General features: G+C 39.4%; 1 protein-coding gene across 2 annotated transcripts in view; it reads right to left on the bottom strand.

Moving 5' to 3' along the window:
• Window positions 1-23,113, bottom strand: part of gtf3c2 (general transcription factor IIIC, polypeptide 2, beta) — a 95,397-nt gene continuing 72,284 nt past the window's right edge. Inside the window, exons 14-18 of one of the 2 annotated variants that reach the window (XM_078399408.1) lie at window positions 19,341-19,428; window positions 16,833-16,961; window positions 15,717-15,923; window positions 7,267-7,371; window positions 1-4,737 (exon numbers count right to left, since the gene is read on the bottom strand). In XM_078399408.1, the coding sequence (XP_078255534.1) occupies window positions 4,564-4,737; window positions 7,267-7,371; window positions 15,717-15,923; window positions 16,833-16,961; window positions 19,341-19,428 (703 nt within the window). In that variant the 3' untranslated portion in view covers window positions 1-4,563. The remainder of the gene's footprint in view (window positions 4,738-7,266; window positions 7,372-15,716; window positions 15,924-16,832; window positions 16,962-19,340; window positions 19,429-23,113) is intronic. The other variant, XM_078399409.1, reaches the window with a different exon arrangement.

Below are 23,113 nucleotides of genomic sequence, written 5' to 3'. Positions count from 1 at the left end.
AAGTAACATTTAAATATAAAAGGACATAACCACTCAGAGTTAAAACCCGAGACTATCAGAGTATTAATTATACTCCAATTACTAAAGTACAGGTACATATTGACAAGCATCAAAACATAGCATTAGACAAGGTGAAATATCAATTGGAATGGATATATAAACTGTCCTTATCTTCATGGATCAGTAATCAATGAAAAAGAAATTAAAGGGTATATACTTTGGTTTGACACCAGAAACCATCTTTCCCTTCTAGAAAATACACTCATGGATGAGAAGCAATAATTCCTACCTAAGTTTGGCTTTCCTATTTATGATGAACTTTCCATTTAAAAAGAAATAGAAGTTGGATAGTACATCTATGGGGCCAGCACAGAAATTTACTGAACCAGAATGTGATAGCAGAGTGCAGCACTATTCTTAAAGGTGTAAGAATAGTATCCTCAACGCATATTTTAATAAATGACTTGCTTCATTACAACGGAACAAAATCTTACCAATGTGAAGGATTCACTGGGTCATTTAAATGTAGCAGACACAAAGGCGATATTGGCCAATGCAATAATTTACAAAGTAAAAAATCAGCTTGTATTGTATTGCAACAAAGAGTTAAAATAAAAATCTGGGAGATTGTTGCATGAACACTGTGCTAGACTTTCCAAATTAAAGTTGTTTTCAAGTGGGACATTTTCAGATCACCTGCAGATTTTACGTAGGATTAACTTGGTATTTTTACAATTACACATATGCAGATTAAAGAGATTGTTGTCTAGAAATTTCACCTCTGCTCTATTTTAATGAAACAGCATGTTCTACTTGGCATGTTCTCTTCTGCTTCCAAGTTACTGGATGATTTGTAGAATGCCAATTGCCCAGATTATTTTTACAAACTAAATTCTCCTAGTTCGAAAGTCAGTTACCCACCAATAACATTTTTTACAATATAACAATCCTGCATGCCCAATAGATCATTGCATCATAGACTGCGGGTTTCCTGAAGGTGCAACTGTGAAGTACTGGTGCAAGAAGTACAATGGCTCAGAGAGAATAGTGAAACAAAAGTGAACATTTAAAACAAAAGGCCGCATCTTTAATGTCTGAAAAGAAATGCTTAACATTCTGTATCAGCAGCTGTATTTTCTGTCACGTCTTTTAAATCCACATTGTAAAGGTGACTTTCATTCTACTCTTCAGCTTGCAGCAATCCATGGTACACAATGCTAACTGTCAAACTGTAATTTTTAATGATTTCAGAACACTTTAAAAAGTCGGATTACAGTAGTTGCAAGTGAAGTCCAAAATAAAAAAAGGCATTGAACTTGACCAAAAAACATGTGGCAGTATGTTGGGTGGGAGGAAAGAGCAACAAGGAATGCAATTAAAAAAAAAAAAAATCTTACATCTAATATTTCCATCGCATAACTCAGCCAAGTCAGATAAGGAGGATTTTCTTGGCGGTTAATGAAAGATGGTGTTGGGAAGGGAAATGATGTTGCTTTATAGTATAGTTAAAGAAGACAGGCTCCATTAGCTCAAGTGCCTATTGACCTAATGTCTTGAAAGTGAAAATTTGTTCATTGAACTTTCAAGGCAGTTTATGAATTCAGGGCTTACTGAAGAGATCTATAAAAAATATAAATGTAGATGAATACAGTTCACTAATCTAAATACTGTGCATTAATTTAAACCACTTTTAGTTTATCCTAGTAATGGTGTGTTTGCATATCGATATTTCGGATTGCCAGAATTACAATTAGCCAAGCAAGAATATTTGAGTCATATTATTCAAGGGTGGCAGTCCCTAGATGGTATGAAGATGGGGAGCATCCCTCTGTGTCATCACCTATTAGAAATTAATGGCTGATTTCATAGCAGCATTGGCAGAGATCTGGGAACAATCTACTTTCCTGTAGCCTTGGCCAGATGTAAAAAGATAAAACAAAATATAAGAAATGCATTAAAATGTTATTTATATGCACCTAAAATGCAGCCGATCATGAATACATTTCCTATCAAGATTAGAAGGTGAAGAAATTAATTTATGAATATAAGGGATACAGCATTTGGGGACAAAGCACTGGTATAGAGGCATCATGCCACCAGACACTGAAAATACTACATTTTAACAGCGCTTTCCTTCCTGCTTACAGTAATTTAAAAACAGATGTGAAGCTAAGTTTTCTTTTGATGTATGCAATAAGGTCAAAGTGATCAAAGGCATTGCAGATCTGAATAGAATCACTTTACTAGGATAGGCAGCACCTTCAAAAATAAAACAATTTAAAATATCATATACTTTACACTGAGAAAAAGCAGTTATGTATGACTGGTAGTTTAGATGCACCTATATTGAAAGTGCCAGTCTCAATATCAGATTCAGTGCACACAATAAAAGATGACTAGATTGGGATTTTGCCACAGCAGGGGAGGCAATCATTAACATTTTTACTGGCCATACGGAATTTAATATTTAATATAGATGGGCAATTCTTGTGCAAGAGATGTAGGAATTGATGTATTTCAGACCACTCCATTTATTCAACACAATTCCTGTGTGCAAATGTGTCATAAATGGACAAGGGAAGCAATGTTACAACAGGGTCAAAGGTAGGAATGTGAAACAATTAAACAGTACCATGTGGTGACATTACATAATCCACTAGTTCTGCATTGACTGTTCACAACAAAGCATATACGAAACGTTATGGAAAGTCTATTGTTTTCTGTGTTTGAGGTAGTTGTATAACAAGGTGCATCCAACTACATCAGCAAGATTCAGATTTACAGATCTTTGAATGCCCAATCTGCATGCAGCAGTAAGTAAATTAAATACACAGCATAAAACAGAAAGCCAAGAGAAATTTAAAAAGTAATTATACCACTGGTTGTATTATAATTATTATATAACAACACTTATACAAAACAACTTGAAAAACTACAAATTCTGAATTATTTTTTACAGGATTTCTTTTTTTCGGTAGCGGGGATCGCAGGTGGGAAAAGGGAAGTCAGGAACTGCTCAAAGCATTCTTTATAAAGGTTCACAGCCGAAAAGCCAAATTTTACACATAGTGCATTATTTAACCTTGAAAAAGCAGTAAGGAAATGACAGCAATGCTCAGTGTGAGCAAATTGACCATTGCCTGTTTTACTAATAGCCATGTTATAAAAATCATGAAATGTTGATCAAAAGTGGAAAGGGAGTCCTTTTCCAGTAATAATTAAGTTAGAAGAAACTTCTTTTTAAATGTCATACCTTTTCTATGAACAACCACACACCTAATGGGCTCTTCACCAGCATGCTTGACAAGTCACAAACTCCAACATCAGTCACACTTGGGGCTGATCATCTAAGAGGAAAAAAGCAACACAATCTGGGGGAAATTACACTTTTGTCCAAAATTAAAGGGACCTTTGTGGAGGCATTCAGAGTGATATCAACTCCGTGCCAACATCATAGCAAGAGAGCACGATCATTTAGTGAGGGTGCACCAAATTCTGCACCAAGTCCTGCAGACTCATCACTCACTTTATACTGCTAATTATAGTTAAGACCAGGAATAAATTTATTGCCATGCAAATATGTTTTATTTTACATGTATAATTGTAAAACCCAGGACTACTTACTGTACAGACTAAAAGTTTAATTCAGTCCTCACAATAGCTCTTTTTAGATAATCTGACCTGTTTCAAACAAGCCACCAACAGGATGGTCAATAGGACCAATTCTGAGACAAAACGTAGCCATTTTCATCTAGATATTTTGATTTTTTTAACCATATAACACAAATGCTGCCTTAATAAAGGGAAGGAGCTTAGCTTATTACAGAAGGCAAAAAAGCAAGGATCACTTGTTTCCAGTTCAATGTTTAAACAAAAAATGCTTATAAAAATGATTGCATGACATTTCATGATTTTAACAACATCGGTTTTGTAAAATGGTTCCTAGCAACTAAAACCTGTCAATCTTATGAAATCAGACACATTCAAATGCACCCTGTTTGTTTTTGTTTAATAAAAGGCTAATGCTGCTCCCTACCACACAATATCTCATTAAGATTCAAGAAAATCGTAACATCAAAAGTGAAACTTTTTGACTACTAAATTTGAAAAATTGATGACAGAATTTGAGTTCTGGTGTTAAACATGTGCGAAACAGGGATCAGAGCATTGGCCACATGTACTCAATATCCAGATTCATTGAAGCAACAGAGCTAAATGCTGATGGGAAGTGTAAATGGCGACTGTTATGGCAATTTAGTGTCTGCAACCAAAGACAAGTTTCTACCCTACATGTCTGATTCAATAGATTGAGCTCCTGTAATACATTTAAATAAGACATTATTCTACACAACAAATTTTAGAAAAACATACACAGCTGAACCTGGCAAACAGCATAGCCGTGCCTCATTCAGGTATTGTGTCCTGGTAGCACGCAGGAGCTGAGAGCTTTTGTCACGACTGCATTTGTTACTTGGGAAACTCAAAGTGGTGGCATGTCAATATTCATATTATGTTTACATTGCTGTTTCTACAGTGTGAATGATGCTAGATAACATGAAACTCTCAGTTGCTTGTTACTGCAGGCTGGAACATGGAACTGAATTGTGCTTGGTATTCCTTGATCAACTTCCTGCTCACGTGTGTGTTAAGGCTCCGCACACAGTGGGCTCGGACAATGCCGGATTGCCCAGCAGAGATCACCCATCCATGGGCATCCAGGTTGGGATTGAAACGGACCTGGTAGGAAAATATATATACTTGTCAAAACTGTGTAAACTATTAAATATTAGGTCTAAATATGAAATCAAGTAAATTGGGAAGGCAATGGACTTATTAAGAGAAAATATAACATAGCAAAACCAAATAAAAGGAGAATAATTATGATTTCTCTGGATACTACAAAAACAAATCACACAGAGCAAAACAAGAACAAACAAAAAGGTTTATGTAAAATACTAAGAGTTTTAAAACTACATGTTGGAAACCTGAAATAAAACAAAAACTGCTCAAAATACTTTGCATCTCATGCAATATATGTGGAGAGAGAAACATAGATTTCAGGTCAATACTCCTCAATCAGAAGAAAAGCCCAGATAATACAAAAATATAGGTTTGAAATTAAAAAGCAAAATAGAAATCTAAAATAGATGATAAACATGCATAAGTAAAATCAAGAAATCATAAGCATTTTTATAAGAAAAAAGTAAGTGGAGAACTTTTCTAACTAAATTGATTTAATCCACCCTGTATAAATATTTACTAGAGCATTATTGATAGCTATTCTTGGCTGTATACGAGTAAAACTGCATGACAATAGACAATAGACAATTCGAGCCAGCACCACCATTCAATAGACAATAGGTGCAGGAGTGGGCCATTCGGCCCTTCGAGCCAGCACCGCCATTCAATGTGATCATGGCTGATCATTCTCAATCAGTACCCCGTTCCTGCTTTCTCCCCATACCCCCTGACTCCGCTATCCTTAAGAGCTCTATCTAGCTCTCTCCTGAATGTATTCAGAGAATTGGCCTCCACTGCCCTCTGAGGCAGAGAATTCCACAGATTCACAACTCTCTGACTAAAAACGTTTTTCCTCATCTCTGTTCTAAATGGCCTACCCCTTATTCTTAAACTGTGGCCCCTGGTTCTGGACTCCCCCAACATTGGGAACATGTTTCCTGCCTCTAACATGTCCAACCCCTTAATAATCTTATACGTTTCGATAAGATCCCCTTCATCCTTCTAAATTCCAGTGTATACAAACCTAGTCGCTCTAGTCTTTCAACATATGACAGTCCCGCCATTCCGGGAATTAACCTAGTAAACCTACGCTGCACGCCCTCAATAGCAAGAATATCCTTCCTCAAATTTGGAGACCAAAACTGCACACAGTACTCCAGGTGCGGTCTCACTAGAGCCCTGTACAACTGCAGAAGGACCTCTTTGCTCCTATACTCAACTCCTCTCGTTATGAATGCCAACATTCCATTGGCTTTCTTCACTGCCTGCTGTACCTGCATGCTTCCTTTCAGTGACTGATGCACTAAGACACCCAGATCCCGTTGTACGTCCCCTTTTCCTAACTTGACACCATTCAAATAATAATCTGCCTTCCTATTCTTACCACCAAAGTGGATAACCTCATGGCTGATCATTCTCAATCAGTACCCCGTTCCTGCCTTCTCCCCATACCCCCCGAGTCCGCTATCCTTAAGAGCTCTATCTAGCTCTCTCTTGAATGCATTCAGAGAATTGGCCTCCACTGCCTTCTGAGACAGAGAATTCCACAGATTTACAACTCTCTGACTGAAAAAGTTTTTCCTCATCTCCGTTCTAAATGGCCTACCCCTTATTCTTAAATGGTTAACAACACTTAGAAGGTCCTTTTTCAAATCCAGGAATCTGATGGAACATGTTTGAAGTGTGATGTTTGAAAATATAATTTGGCTTTGGATAATGTTTTGTATCTTCAACCTTGCAAAAGAGGGCTACAAATATTCATTGTTCATGAACTAAATGTTCATTTAGTGTCAGATCATCAATACCCGGAGGATAACATTCCAACGCTGCTATTACAGGCTCAGACACTAAACTGTAAAAGTACATTTTCTTCATTATACACCCCATTTGTTCTTGTCCATCTTAATATAAAGTCAACAGTGATTCAATATTACATCAGCATACTGAATCTGAGCTGCACTCTGACATTCAAAGTCGAGCACCTGCTGCTCAGTAAATATATACAACCGTCAATTTGATGTCGTGGGGCTTAAAAGAGCCTCAATACGTATTTCCAGGAACTGAAACTAAGTGAACACAATTAGGAAGCCTCTGGTGTGAGAAACAGAAGTCGGAGGCCAATTGGCCCCTTGTGATTGACATCATTCAATAAAATTATAGCAGATTATTTTTCTCAATCCCACTTTCCTGCATATACCCCATATCCCTGGATTTCCCTAATATCCTGAAATCTAACACTCTACTCAGCAACTGAGCCTTCAAGATTCGCTGCCCCATTGGATGAAGAAATGTTCACACATCTGTGAGCAGAATTGCCAATCCCTTATTTTGAGTCCAGTTTCTGTGCTGTTCTATGTTCTATAATATGGAAAAAGGTGGGGAGCAATATCTAGGCTTGTGAAATTTAGCTGAGCATCGCCATTAAAATACATTTTACAGTTTATATAAAAACATTTTGATGTGAATCTTTAGAGATAATTTTAGATAAACTATTTGGAAACATTGAAATACTGATGTTCAACTTACCTTATGCACAGATTCCAGTGGCATTCTGTCAGGATATGTTTTTCCTTTGTCTATTGTCTGCATTCTCTTAAAAGGTCCTCTGGAAAATAAGTTCTTGAAACTTTTCTATAAAATATTTTAAAATGTTTTGCAGGAGAGCAGATTTTTGCACATAAAATACAAGATGAATTTGGAACATACTTCTTTGCATCTACATTTGATACATACACTCTAGATAGTGAATTTGATAATTAATTTTTCAATAATTGCATAAATTAAAGGAAACTAAAAGGGGTGGGAGAGGGCCTTTTGAATCACAGGGGGCATTAAAATGATAAAAAATGCAAGAAGGTACATCTGGTTAAAGGTACAACTTCTTCCCAGGAGATTGATTGACTAGATAAAAAAATAGGCTGCCTGCTGCATATTTAACTGTTCTTTAAAATTAATCTTGAATTAGTTTGCCAGATCAAGGGAAACTTGATAACTAAAAGGAGGAAAAGATTGCTAAGTGCAATAGTGAAGAGCCTTCCTATTTAGCCTTTACATTCCGTGTTCTTCCTTAATCGATGTACCCTCACACCCGTACACCCCTCTAGATCTCGACCATCATAGACGTCACCTTCAATTCTTCTGATCTCCTTCACAAATCCTCAGATCTCATTAAATTTAGCACATGCTCTGGCCTTTGATTTGGTTTCCAGTCTCAGCTCTTCCCAATGTGGATCCCAATGACCCCCTCCAAAAGCCCTCCAATCTCCACAAATTGGGCCATCGTGTCTGCTTCTGATCTCTCTCTCTCGCCTCGTCTTTCTTGCCACCTTGCTACGGACTTCCTGCACAATCTGGCACCCAATTTCTACAGTGGTTTCTAAATTTTCCACCTGCTCTAAGTCATATTTCCTCTTGCCTCCAATATTACTCTCTTACATTCTTCTTCATTCATTACCAATGTCATCCTGCTCCCCTTCTATACACCGCACTGCCAACCATCATCTTTTCTCCAATCTCTGATCTCCACTTGCTTCAGAATTATACTTCATTCTGATCCCTCTAAACCATTCTCCATCCTCTGCTTCCTCAGAAGACCGAGGAGATTTGTTATGTCGTCGAACACCCTCTTCAACTTCTATAGGTGCATGGTAGACAGCACATTGACAAATTGCACCAGGGCCTGGTTTGGCAACTCAAACACCCAGGAATGAAGAAGTTTGCAAAAAGTGGTGAACACTGCCTAGTCCATCACTGGTACAGAACTCCCCACCAAAGAAGGGATCTACAGGAGTCACTACCTCAAAAGGGCATCATCAGAGACCCAAACCACCCTGGCTGCACTCACATTTCACTGTTGCCAGAGGGAAGAAGTCCAAAAACTGTAACTCATATATACACATATACACACATATACACACCGATCAGCCAAAACATTATGACCACTGACAGGCGAATTGAATAACATTGATTATCTTGTTACAATGGCACCTGTCAAGGGGTGGGATATATTAGGCAAGTGAACAGTCAGTTCTTGAAATTGATGTGTTGGATGCAGGAGAAATGGGCAGGAGTAAAGACCTGAGCGACTTTGACAAGGGCCAAACTGTTGTGGCCCGATGACTGGGTCAGAGCATCTCTGAAAGAGCAAGGCTTGTGGGGTGCACCCGGTCAACAGTGGTGAGTACCTACCGACAGTGATCCGAGGAGGGATAAACCACAAACTGGCGACAGGGTGTTGAGCGCCCAAGGCTCATCGATGCGCGAGGGCAACGAAGGCTATCCCGTCTGGTCCGAACCGACAGAAGGTCTACTGTGGCACAAGTCACAGAAAATTTTAATGGTGGTCCCGGGAGGAATGTGTCACAATACAAAGTGCATCACACCCTGTTGCGTATGGGGCTGTACACGGAGGACTAAAAGTATATTAGGCAGGTGGACATAATGTTTTGGCTCATCAGGTCATAATGTTTTGGTTGATCGGTATACTGCACCCAACTGGCCTTTTGTGATCTATTTGGCTGAGCCAATGTAGGTTCACAAAGCTTATCTGTTCATTATCTGTTTAAATTCCACTTCTGATGTCTAGGTTGCAGACACTTAGATTATATCGCATCAAATCTGCATAACAGCTGCAAGGTTAATGATCCAAAACACAGTTCCCAAATATCCTCATTCATTTTTGGTCATACAGCAGTTATGCTGTATGGGTAGGTTCAATAGCTCTGAGCATATTCTACATCATTGTTGCAAAATAGACAATCAGTACAGTTTCTTCTTGGATGGATGATCGACTACTGCGTAACCTATAAATCTGTGTGGGAGACAGCTATATGTTGAACCGTATCTGACTATTAACCATGAAATGCCTGGCAAAATTTAGCTGAATGAAAACCACAGTTTGCTTCTGAATTATGTAAGCCTGAAAATTGTCCTTACATTTACTACTACAATTAATCATCTGCAAAAGAAATAGAATGTATTATTTTGGTCATCCTTGTGACACACTTCAGATAGCAGTAAGGACATTTCCAAGAATGTACAACGTCACTAAAAAGCCAGATTTCAAAAGACACTATCAATGGCTGATCTGACAGGAACTGTTGATTAAATGTCTCATCCTTCATTAACTTAAAAAATAATCTCTCTTGCTCTGCCCGGGTATGCCATCTGTTCTGTTCTATTTCACTCCACAAACCTCCTGTTGACTGCAATGCAGTGAAGAACAAATGTTTTTATTTTACAACTCAAAGCTTATATTATCCTCAGGCTACAAGCAATACTATTCTGGATTTGTTTTACCTTTTGTTTTAAAGTAACATTATATTTGAAATAAAATATGCATTATTTATTTTTTGCACACACATTTACAAAATAGTACATTTAGGAAAGTTTAGCCTCTCAAAAAATAATCTGTACCAACAATATTACACAAAATTCAATTTTTATGTTTGAAAGAAAAAGCGGCAGAACAACTCCTAATTAGAGCATCAATACACATCGTGATAAAATATATCAGGATAGGTTTCACGTGTTTGGATAGTGTAGCCCCTAGGACACCACCCTGTGCCCACCCTGAGCACTAATTCCTCCCTTCGTATCAGTCTGCTGAATGATTGCTCATTCCTGAATACAATCTTCACTGGTCATGTGGTCATTGGGACTGACAAGTGAAACTATAACACTGACAGAAACGTGCATTACACACAAACAATTCCTGCCATTTACCATTAGTCTCCCCAGACTGTCTTTTCACTTTACAACCAACCAAATTATTATTACAGGATCGAGAAACACCTTGATGCCTCCTTATTACTTTGATACCTCGTTCTTACTTTGATACATTCTGCTGAGTACTCAGCTTTTATTGAAAGGGCATGTTACATCAGCCTCCGTGGTCAATTTCTTTGAAGTCAACAGATTAAAATCATACAATGTTCTTGTTCATTAATTCTGCTGTAATCTACATGTCATTTCATTATGCTTTCTGCCTCGTCTCACCCCTGCATTCTGTAAGAGGTCCTGTCATTAAATTATCACAATTTCTAACACTGAATAAGGCACCACAAGAGACTTTCTTGTTTGCCTACAACCCCATCTACGTGTAAAAATAAGAACCATTACAACATAGAAGCTGATACGGCCCATTGAGTTCATGCGGTTTCACGTGTAGTAATTTAAACTGACCCATTCCTCATACTTATCCAAAGTCCTGCCCGACTTTCTCACCTCGAGAAAGAGCAAGTACCAGATCATTTCAACTCTCTACGCATTTCCATTACATCCTCACTTTGCCTTTTACTCTTCGCTTGAAATGTGTGCTCTTTGGTCCTTGAAACTTTTGCTAATTTTAACAGTTTCTAATTATTCAATCTAAACCTGTTGTGATCTTAAATCTTAAATCTTAAATCTCCCTTAAATCTCCTCTCAACTGTTTATGCTCCAAGAGAAACAGCTTCTCCATTCTAACTTTACAGTCAAAATCCCTCACCTCTGGAAATATTCTGGATACATTTCTTTTGCAACCTCTAGAAATGGACACACTACTTTGTGTTTCAAAAGGTCTCAACATATACTCCCTGCTTTAATATTCTGTGCCTTTAATGCCTGAATTGTTTTCTAGGCATGTCCTACCAATTTCAAAGATACATATCCAAATACTCCAAGGCTCCATTGGATTCTACATGAACTACAGAACCATGCCATTTGGTTTTATTGTTCATGCCAAAATATGTCACTTAACTCGGTGGCAGTAAATTTCATCTGCCACTTGGCTAATTTATGGAGTCTTACAATCAATTTTTACCTATATGTAGGAAAATAACTGCAGATGCTGGTTCAAATCGAAGGTAGACACAAAATGCTGGAGTAACAGTAGGTCAGGCAGCATCTCAGGAGAGAAGGAATAGGTGATGTTTCGGGTCGAGACCCTTCTTCAGACTGATGTCAGGGGAGGGGGTGGGACAAAGATAGGATGTAGTTGGAGACAGCAAGACAGTGGGAGAACTGGGAAGGGGAGGGGAAAGAGAGGGACAGAGGAGCTATCTGAAGTTAGAGAAGTCAATGTTCATACTGCTGGGGTGTAAACTGCCCAAGCGAAATATGAGATGCTGTTCCTCCAATTTGCGCTGGGCCTCACTATGACAATGGAGGAGGCCCATGACAGAAAGGTCAGACTGGGAGTGGGAGGGGGAGTTGAAGTACTGAGCCACCGGGAGATCAGGTTGGTTAAGGCGGACAGAGCGAAGGCGTTGAGCGAAACAATCGCCGAGCCTGGTTTGGTCTCGCCGATGTAGAGAAGTTGACACCTGGAAAAGCCAATACAATAGATGAGGTTGGAGGAGGTACAGGTGAACCTCTGCCTCACCTGGAAAGACTGTTTGGGTCCTTGGTTGGAGTCGAGGGAGGAGGTAAAGGGCCAGGTGTTGCATCTCCTGCGGTTGCAGGGGAAAGTACTTGGGGAGGGGGTAGTTTGGGTGGGAAGGGAGTTACGGAGGGAACGGTCTCTGCGGAAAGCAGAAAGGGGTGGAGATGGGAAGATGTGGCCAGTAGAGGGATCATGTTGGAGGTGACGTAAATGTTGGAGGATAATTTGTTGTATACGATGGCTGGTGGGGTGGAAGGTGAGGACTAGTGGGACTCTATCCTTGTTACGAATGGGTAGAGGGGGAGCAAGAGCAGAGCTGCGGGATATAGAGGAGACCCTAGTGAAAGCCTCATCTATAATGGAAGAGGGGAACCCCTGTTTCCTAAAGAATGAGGACATCTCTGATGCCCTAGTATGAAACACCTCATCCTGGGCGCAGATGAGGCTTAGACGGAGAAATTGGGAGTAGAGGATAGAGTTTTTACAGGAAACAGGGTGGGATGAAGTGTAGTCAATTTTTACCTTGTCATTGGTCACCACACCTCCACATTTTGTATTGCCTGCAAATTTTGAGAAAATACTCATTGGCCAAATCATTAACACATCCTTCAGGAACAATTTTGTCTCTCATCTTCTCTTGTACAAAACAATAATTTGCTATCCGATGTCCTGTTGTTTTCAAGCCAATCTCTTTGTTAATCCATGCTGCCAATGGACTTTGATTTTAGGAACCAACCTTTAATGCAACACTTTTATCAAATGACTTTTGAAAATTCACACAATAACGATAGCATTTTCTTCTGTGATTTTACTAAAATTTAAAAAGATCCAATTAACCTTTAACAAATTCTTGGTGGTTCACCTTCTGAAGTGCCTATTTATTTCCACAATTATTATCTATGTACTAAAACTCTCGTTTGCTTGTTCCTGAACTACAGCCAAAACGGTACACGATAGTGTGAACATTTTAGGCCCACCTTACTCACCGTCGTCCCTTTAGTGCTAATGGAAGAAGTTTCATTGAAATCGGTGTTATATTTTAAAAGTTATTCACAATTTAAAGTTTAAATCTATCTCCTAGGGAGGAAGAGGAGGAGGGAGGGAGGTGGAGGGAGGGTGGAGGGAGAGGGGAGGGAAGGAGGATAAGGGTAGTTGAGGGGGATGGAGTGAGAGAGGGAGGAGAAGGGGGAATTGGGGGGAGGGGGGAAAGGAGGGGCAGGGGGAAAGGAGGGGCAGGGGGAGGAGGGAGGGGAGGCAGGAGAAGAGGGGAGAGGAAGAGGGGAGGGGGGTGAGGGGGGTGAATGGGGTGAGAGGGGAGGGGGGAGGAGAGGGTGCTGCACCAATGCAGGAGAGGTTTGGGCCCAACGGGTCCACTTGGTCTAGTAGTTTCTAAAAGCTTTTCCGTGACCAAGGTTTAACTCTTTAGGTTGCAAACAATTTTATTACACCCATTTTTGAATAAGGATGCCAAATTGACTATTTTCCAATCCTCTGGCACTTCCCCTGTATCAAGCAAAATAAAGGAAAATTGTTCTGCAAATCTGTAATTACCTGCCACACTTCCCACAGTATCTTAAGATGCATCCCATCCTAACCAGGTGATCCATTTACTTTAAGTACAGACAGCTCGACCAATACTATTGAAGAATATCAATCTCAACCTTTACCTCTTTAACTTCCACTTTTTCTGAAAGATTCAGAGCATCCTCATAAGTTCATGTCATGTCTACCCCATTCTCCTGCCTTCTCCCCATTACCCTTGACACCCTTACTAATCAATAATCTGTTAAACTCTGCCTTAAAAATACCAAATGACGTGCCCTCCCCAGCATCCGTGGCAATTAATTTCACAAATTCACCACCCTTTGATTAAAGAAATTCCTCCTCATCTTTCTAAAGGTACACCTTTTATTCTGAAGCTATGCCTTCTGCTCCTAGACCTTCCCATTAGTGGAAAGATCCTCTCCACATCCACTCTATCCAGGCCTTTCACTAATCGGTAAGTTTCAATGAAGTCCCCCCTCAACCTTCTAAACTCCAGCGTGAATAGGCGCAGTGCCATCAAACACTCATTATATGTTAACCCAATCATTCCCGGGATCTTTCCTCTGAACCCTCTCCAACACCAGTACATTCTTCCTCAGATATGAGACCCAAAACTGCTCACAATTCTCCAAATGCGGACTGATCAGTGCCTTATAAAGCCTTATGATTACATCCTTGTTTTCATGTTCCAGTCTTCTCGAAATAAAGGCTAACATTGTGTTTGCCTTCTTTATTACTGATTCAGCTTGCAAATTAAGTTTTTTGGAAATCATGCATTAGCATTCTGAAGTCCCTTCGCAAGTCTGATTTCTGAATCCTCTCCCCATTTACAAAAAATAATCTATGCTTTATTCCTACTATCAAAATGCATGACTCCACTCTTTGGTACGCTGTAATCAATCTGCCACCTCTTTGCCCACTCTACCAACCTGTCCAAGTCTTTCTCCAGAGTCCCTGCTTTTTCTACACTACATGCCCCTCCACCTATCTTTGTATCATCCACAAACGTCCATAAAGCCTTCAATTCCTTCATCCAAATCAATGTGAAGAGTAACAACCCCTGCACCAATCCCTGCAGAAGATCGATAGGCACTGGCAGCCAACAACAAAAAGCTACATTTGTTCCCACTCCTTGCCTTCTGCCATTCAGCCAGCCTTCTACCACTGCTGGTATCTTCCCTCTAATAGCATGGGTTCTCATCTTCTTAGCATCCTAACCTGCAGCAGCCTATCAAAGACCTTCTCAAATTCCAAGTAAATACCATCCACTGACTCTCCTTTGTCTATCCTGCTAATTACTTCCTCAAATAATTATAACAGATTCATCAGGGAAGATCTTCCCTTCACACAATCCTCTTCCATGACCAGGTATACTTTTTAGCTGTCTTTACGTTTTTTCCACTTACGTCCTCTATGGATAGGTTACCTTTATGGATAGGTTACCTGCTTGGCTTCTAATTGGTCATGCTTGTCCTTTTCAACAGTGATTGAAATATTCAATTCTCATATTCTCTCATTTAGTATTTCATACACTTCAGCTCATATTCATCATTCACTCTCTATTCTTTGCTTCTTCATATTTTCTCTCGCTTTTGATAATTGGGAAGGTGTTACTTTAGCTGCACTAACTAAAAGGCTAGAAATTGCGATGCACATAGAAACATGTAGCATTGTGCGGGGCCAGTTGATGAAGATATCAGGCTACCATGTTCTGCGGCATGGTGAGAAGGTGTAGACTGCCATAGAGATCCCTCACCTATGCAAAATCCATTCTACAAGTGTGTTGAGAAACATATTTGGAATCGATGGAGTTGTGTGCAAGTGTGGGGGAGGGAGCGGGGTTGAGGGTAATAACCAATGAGGAAGGTTACAGTGGCAGGGAGGCAGTGGGTAGGTTATGAAATGGAAAGTATGAGAAATTATCATATGATCCAAGGATATGTGGTTAGAGTGTGGTCAGAAACTCATCCACGCTCTTTAGCTATTACACGTCTGATCTCTTCCAACTATCACTTTGCATAATATTAAGTTGAACACAAATAGATAGTGCTCAAATTCTTTTGCTCACCAGATCGGTGTCATCAAACGCCATGTAATATTTCTTCACTGTCTCACTATATGTCTTTGGTTCAGCAATAGGGCTGGGATTTAACTCTTCTTTCTCCTTTCCTGAAGATCTTTTTTGAATCTTGGCGTCCTTCTGCTTTTGATTTGAACAGGCAGCTGAAAAGTTGCTTGCAGTACAGCGATCAACGAGGTCAGCTTTATAAATAGGCTGCACCAAGATAATGATTATTAAGCAAGAGCACAACAAAAAAAGCTCAAGAGTTCTTTGAAGTATGTTTTAACATTTCATAGTCTATCATTGAGTGAAGGAATGAAGGATTTTTTTCCTATTGCTTGCTGCTTGAAATGATTTGAAGTCTTAATCTAGTTCCTAGTAGGTTTTCACTTGCAGCACTTCATCTATCAGCAAAGATTACATGTAAGAAAAAAATGATTTTTTTGCCCATTTAGTTTGGGTAATACAGCATTTTCCAAAATTATTATCCTTACTTATTGGACAACACGTATCGGCAACCTACTTCTGCACTATATTGACAAATATCTAAGATCTCGGCTCAAAATAAACGTAACTTCCCCAGAGTAATTAAAAATGTATGATCCCAAAATACAATTGATTTAGAATTTAGGACTATAAAAAAAATATTTTTTCTTACTTTTAATACTTCTTGGTTGAGCTAACATGGGCAAAATGTAACTTTCACACTGGTCCTTGTAAAATAGTCAGTCTACTTTGTTTTCATAGATGTAGAATTCATTCATAGTTGGAAATGTTAGGACCATTGCCCCTCATGAAATTTAAAGTTCAGACATTTGAAATTAATTGTTACAGTGAGCACTACTAATTAAGACCAATTAACTTGCTTTTAATGTACCATGAGAAATTTGACTGATTGTTTTATTATGATTGCTTGCTGATTCACTAGTCTGCACAGTGCTCCCAAATGGAAACATATTTGTTCATATCCTTTGCACGGTTGCTGCCTGACCTATTGACTTCCTCCGGCAGTCTATTTATAACTGGAACTTGTTTTGCTTTCCTAATGATTCTAACATTCTCCTGTTGTGTTGACAAAGGTCTCTTGAATCAATCCAAGCCAGCACCTCATTGCATACTCACAAATCGACGTTCATTAGGTCGCTTGATGTTCATGGTGTTGTTCATACAGTCTGGAAGGATCACAGCTATTACTTCTCCTGTATTGTCTCCAGACACACAGGTATTTAGCCAATCAGAACCAGAAATACTCTAAAGGCAGAATACAAAGTAACATTTTTAAGGAAACAGACAAATGTAAACAAACGTAAAAGTGTGTGTGTATGTGTGGGATGTGTGTGTGTCTGTCCGTGTGCGCACACACACACAAAATTAGGTCACTTGGCTCTCATGCCTGTACCTCACTTCCTTTGTGCCAGATCCCCATATTCCTCAATCTCCTCATCTTTAAATTAACTAGCCTCCGCACCTCTTTTGGGGTTGAACATTCCAGGGATTCATTGGCCTTTGTGAGAATTTTTAAATGACAGGCCCCTTACCTTGAAACCATGTCCTCACATTCAAGACTCTCTGACAAGTGAAAACATCTTGTTGACGTCTACTTTGTCAAGCCCCTTTAAGATCTTGTATGTTTCAATAGGATCATTCCTCATTCTTTTAAATGCCAAAGAATTTGGATCCAACCTATTTAACCTTTCTTGATCAAACAATACACATGCCAGAAATTAGCCTATTGAATCTCCTTTGGACTTCCTCCAATGCTACTATATCCTCCCTTTGGTTAGGGGAGATGTGCGCCATAATCCGGGTGAAGCCTCACCACACCTTGTACAACTGTAACAAAACTTTCCCATTTTTAAACTCCAATCCCTTTGCAACAAATGCAAATAGCCACTTTGGTTCTCATTCCAACTCCCTGAAGACTTTTTGGATTCACACATTTATAGTCTCTTTCAATTTATATAATAATGTATCTGTTGATTCCTTTTTCTTGTGCATGACCTCACACTTATCCCACATTAAACTCCATTTGCCAACTTTTTGCCCACTTAATCTATCTATATTCCATTGCAGAGTGACAATATCACAATGTGGCCCTTCCACCCATTTTCATGTCATCAGCACACTTAGCTACCTTACATTCTTGTCCCTTCTCCAGGTCATAAGGTCATAAGTGATAGGAGCAGAATTAGGCCATTTGGCCCATCAAGTCTACTCCACCATTCAATCATGGCTGATCTATCTCTCCCCCCAGCATTTTTTGTCTACCTTCGATTTATACCAGCATCAGCAATTTTTTTTCTACATATCACTCCCTACTAGCCCCATTCTCCTGCCTTCTTCCCATAACTCCAGACACCCGTACTATTCAAAAATCTATCTCTGCCATAAAAATATCCTTTGACATGGCCTCCACAGCCTCCTGTGGCAAAGAATTCCAGATTCACCACCCTCCGCCTAAAGAAATTCCTCCTCATCTCCTACCCAAAGGAATGTCCTTTAATTTTCAGGCTATGACCTCTAGTCCTAGACTTTTCCACTCGTCGAAACATCTTCTCCACATCCACTCTATCCAAGCCTTTCACGATTCGGTAATAACTGGTCATTACCTCGGCGGCAACGGGAGCCTCGGTGGCCGTGGGGCCACGTGGCCAATGACTGTGAAGGGGGGAGGGGAAGACAATGGGGATCCGGCGTGAGGGGACCGCCGTGAAGAACAATGGGGACCCGGCGTAGGGGGACCGCTGTGAGAGAAGGTGGGAGATAAAGGGCGACCGGTGTGGGGTGGGGGCACTCTAGTTTAGAATCATCTGCCCAGGGGCTAAGTCTGTGTTTGTTTGTTCCTTTGTTCCGGTGAAGGTGCTGTGCCTTTTTGTTTTGACTTTTAATTTCAAGTTTTGTGTATCTTGTGTGTTGTGAATGTCAGCAGACCAATTTCCCTCTGGAGATGAATAAAGTTTTATTGTTTTGTATCGCATCGTGTAACTAGTAAATAATTGGGGACCACAAACAGATCCTATTGCTTTTATATTTATTGAAATAAAAGAGAAACACATGATTTATGAAAAACATTTTTTTTGTAATAAAAACTGTTCATGCCAACAATTGCTAATGAAGAACATTCTCTCTTGCCATAACATTAAAATAAATATTTGTTCTGTTTGAAAGGTGCAGATTATATATCCCAATCTTCTGGGATATATACGAATCAGGATATGATATCTCCTGGAACCCAAAGGTCCTCTGGGTAAGTTATATCTGAACAACTCCTCTTGTCATCTCGGATGGAGGATTGTAGTAAAATAAATAAAAGTAAAGGGATAACATTTTAAAGTGGTGGGGGCATTTTTGATTGAAAAAGCCTACAAGCATTTCAAAGCAATTGGACACAGAAACAGTCGATGGCTTAGTGATTTTGCCATGTTGCAACGGTGACTACTTCATAAATTAAGTCCTTCCTACAAAAGTTCCTCCGAAATAAAAATTACAGTGTAAACCGCTTAAACCACTATAAAAATACTTTCTTACTTTGCTAGCTGAATAAATTCTCGCTCTTGGGAGAAGAAAATGTATTTCTGTAGCAAAGCAATCAATGCATTTTTCTAAACATCAAAGGAGAAAAAAACCTACCCACACAGTTCCTGTTCTTGGAGCAGCAAAATAAGGCTTAAATCCAAGAAAACCAGCATCCAAAAAGTGAATTCCACTGAGGCCAAACCTGCAAGAAAACACATGTCATAAATCTAATGTCGACACTTCCTTAACTATAATAAATTCATAAGTCATAGGAGCAGAATTAGGCTATTTGGCCCATCGAGTCTACTCCGCCATTCAATCATGGCTAATCTATCTTTCCCTCTCAACTCCATTCTCCTCTGCCTTCTCCCTGTAATCGTTAACACCCGTACTAATTTAGAACCTGTCAATCACCTATTTAAATATACCACCCTTTAAATATATCACCTCTTTAAAAAACAAATTCATCCTCATTTTCCTAAATGTATGTCCTTTTATTGTGAGGCTGTGCCCTCTGGTCCTAGACTCTCCCACAAGTGCAAACATCCTCTTTGCCAAACATTCCCTCTACATCCACACCTTTTATTATTCAGTAAATTTCAAAGAGATCCCCTCTCATCCTTCTAAAGTCCAGTGAGTAAAGGCCCAGAGCCGTCAAACACTCATCATATGTTAACCCAATCATCTCCAGGATCATTCCCATAAACCTCCTTTACTTTAGACTTTAGATACAACGCAGATACAGGGCCTTTAGTCCACGCCGACCAATCCGCACACTGGCATTATCCTGCACACTAGGTACAATTTACAATTTTTACCAAAACCAATGATCCTACAAACCTGTACGTCTTTGGAGTGTGAGAGGACACCGGAGCACCAGGAGAAAATCCACGCACTCACAGGGAGAACATATAAATTTCGTACAGACAGCACTCGTAGTCAGGATCGAACCTGGGTCACTGGCACTGTATGGCAGTAACTCTACCGCTGCGCACCTCTGTGCCCCCCCCCTCTTTTTGGCCCTCTCCAACACCAGCACATCTCTCCACAGATATGGGACCCAAACCTGCTCACAATACTCCAAATGCAGTCTGATCAGTGCCTGATAAAGCCACAGCATGACATCCCTGCTTTATATTCTAATTCTCTTGAAATGAATGCTAACATCCTTATTACCAATTGAACCTGCAAAATAACCTTTCGAGAATCCTGTACCAACACTCCAAAGTCCCTTTGCACTACCAATTTCTGAATCCTCTCCCCATTTAGAAAATATTCTACACCTTTTCTTCCTACTACCGAAGTGCATGACAGCACACTTTGCTACACTGTATTTCATTGCCACTTCTTTGCCCACTCTCCCAATGTGTCAAAATCCTTCTGCCGAAGGATTCTCTGCTTCTTCTAAAAAACCTGCCCCTCCATCTATCTTCATATCATCCACAAACTTGGACACAATCATAATTTGTTGTCTCAGCAAATAAATTGACCCACAATTCTCAAGATTCAAGCATTAAGTTTAACTTCGTCTATCTTCTACCTGGGTCTGACCAGAATTTCTATTTCCGTAACAAGATAATACAACACTAAGAAATCTCTCTGCTTTCTTTTTGTTCACAAAGTAACTAAATAAGTAATTAATATAAATGACTAAATACTTGATTTTATTGCTATGTCTGAAACAGTACAACAGCAGTGAAAAGATCTAACAGCATGACCAACATTAGATTGACAAAATCATTTATACTTACAAACAGGGCAGTTAATTTGGTGTGATAAATCTTCCAAATTTCTGCATTCACTAAATGCAGTATAATTTGCTGTATTAATACACAATGGCTTTGAAAATGGAAATCAAGGACAAAAATCACTTGGATCATCTACAGTGAACTCCATAATGTTTGGGACAAAGGTCCATCATTTATTCATTTGTCTCTGTACTCCACAATTTGAGATTTGTAATTTTTTTTAAAATCACATGTGGTTAAAGTGCACATTGTCAGATTTTATTGAAGGATATTTTTAAACATTTTGTTTTCACCATGTAGAAATTACGGTTGTTTATACATAGTCCCCCCATTTCAGAGCACCACAATGTTTGGGACACATGGCTTCACAGGCATTTGTAATTGCTCAGGTGTGTTTAATTGCCTCCTTAATGCAGGTGTTAGAGAGCTCTCAGCACCTCGTCTTTCCTCCAGTCTTTCCATCACCTTTGGAAACTTCTATTGCTGTTTATCAACGTGAGGACCAAAGTTGTGCCAATGAAAGTCAAAGAAGCCATTATGAGAATGAGAAACAAGAATAAAACTGTTAGAGACATCAGCCAAACTCTAGGCTTACCAAAATCAACTGTTTGAAACATCATTAAGAAGAAAGAGAGCACTGGTGAGCGTACTAATCGCAAAGGGACTGGCAGGCCAAGGAAGACCTCCACAGCTGATGACAGAATTTCCTCTATAATAAAGAAAAAAACCCAAACACCTGTCCGACAGATCAGAAACACTCTTCAGGAGTGGATTTGTCAATGACCACTGTCCACAGAAGACTTCATGAACAGAAATACAGAGGCTGTACTGCAAGATGCAAACGACTGGTTAGCTGCAAAAATGGGATGGCCAGGTTAGTTTGCCAAGAAGTACTTACAAGAGCAACCACAGTTCTGGACAAAAGGTCTCGTGGACAGATGAGACTAAGATGAACATATGAGAGTAATGGCAAGAGTAAAGTATGGAGGTGAGAAGGAACTGCCCAAGATCCAAAGCATACAACCTCATCTGTGAAACACGGTGGTGGGGGTGTTATGGCCTGGGCATGTTTGGCTGCTGAAGGAACTGGCTCACTTACCTTCACTGATGATACAATTGCTGATGGTGGTAGCATAATGAATTCTGAAGTGTATAAACACATCCTATTTGCTCAAGTTCAAACAAATGCCTCAAAACTCATTGGCTGGCGGTTCATTCTACAGCAAGACAATGATCCCAAACATACTGCTAAAGCAACAAAGGACTATCCCCCAAAACAAGCATAAGCTAAAGATGGCTGCAATACAGGCCTGGGAGAGCATCACCAAAGAAAAGACCCAGCAACTGGTGATGTCCATGAATAACATTGGTGTGTCCCAAACATTATGGTGCCCTGAAATGGGGGGACTATGTACAAACACTGCTGTCATTTTTGCATGGTTAAACCAAAATGTATAAAAATGGCCTTTATTAAAATATGACAATGTGCACTTTAACCACATGTGATTTTTTAATGTTACAAATCTCAAATTGTGGCGTACAGAGGCAAATAAACAAATGATGGGTCTTTGTCCCAAACTTTTCAATGTATCTACTATCAGCAGAACCTCTGATTAGTGAAATGATAATTAAAGACCTTTTACACTAGCACTTTTTAGACAGATTATAGAAGACTAGCAATTGTTCACAGATTCCTATATTCACACTGTTAAATCCCAATGTTCCATCCAAATGGCAGAATTCCAGACTTGATTTTTATGTCCAACATGAGTAAAACTGTATTAAAGCCATAATACTCTTACATCAATGCACATTATTTTAAACATGGCAATGCCAAAATGTGAAGACTATATTCCTTTTATTTACATTAGAGCCTCAATTAGGAAGAACAGTATTGTGAAGACATAAAGATATATTAAAAATCTAATTGGAATACAGATCAATTTTAAGTCACAAAGGGACAATTACTACTGGTCCCCAATACCCAGACGTTCTTTTATGGTCCCAGACAGCAATTTTGGATTTGTTAAGATTAAAAAGTGCAATTACGTTAATAGCAAATTATGATATTACAATAGACAATAGGAGAAGGCCATTCGGCCCTTCGAGCCAGCACCGCCATTCACTATGATCATGGCT

The sequence above is a fragment of the Rhinoraja longicauda genome, chromosome 5 (assembly GCF_053455715.1).
Source record: "Rhinoraja longicauda isolate Sanriku21f chromosome 5, sRhiLon1.1, whole genome shotgun sequence".
Taxonomy (NCBI): domain Eukaryota; kingdom Metazoa; phylum Chordata; class Chondrichthyes; order Rajiformes; family Arhynchobatidae; genus Rhinoraja; species Rhinoraja longicauda.
The sequence above is the reverse complement of the archived record's forward strand: the minus strand, read 5'-3'. Positions and strand labels throughout refer to the sequence as shown.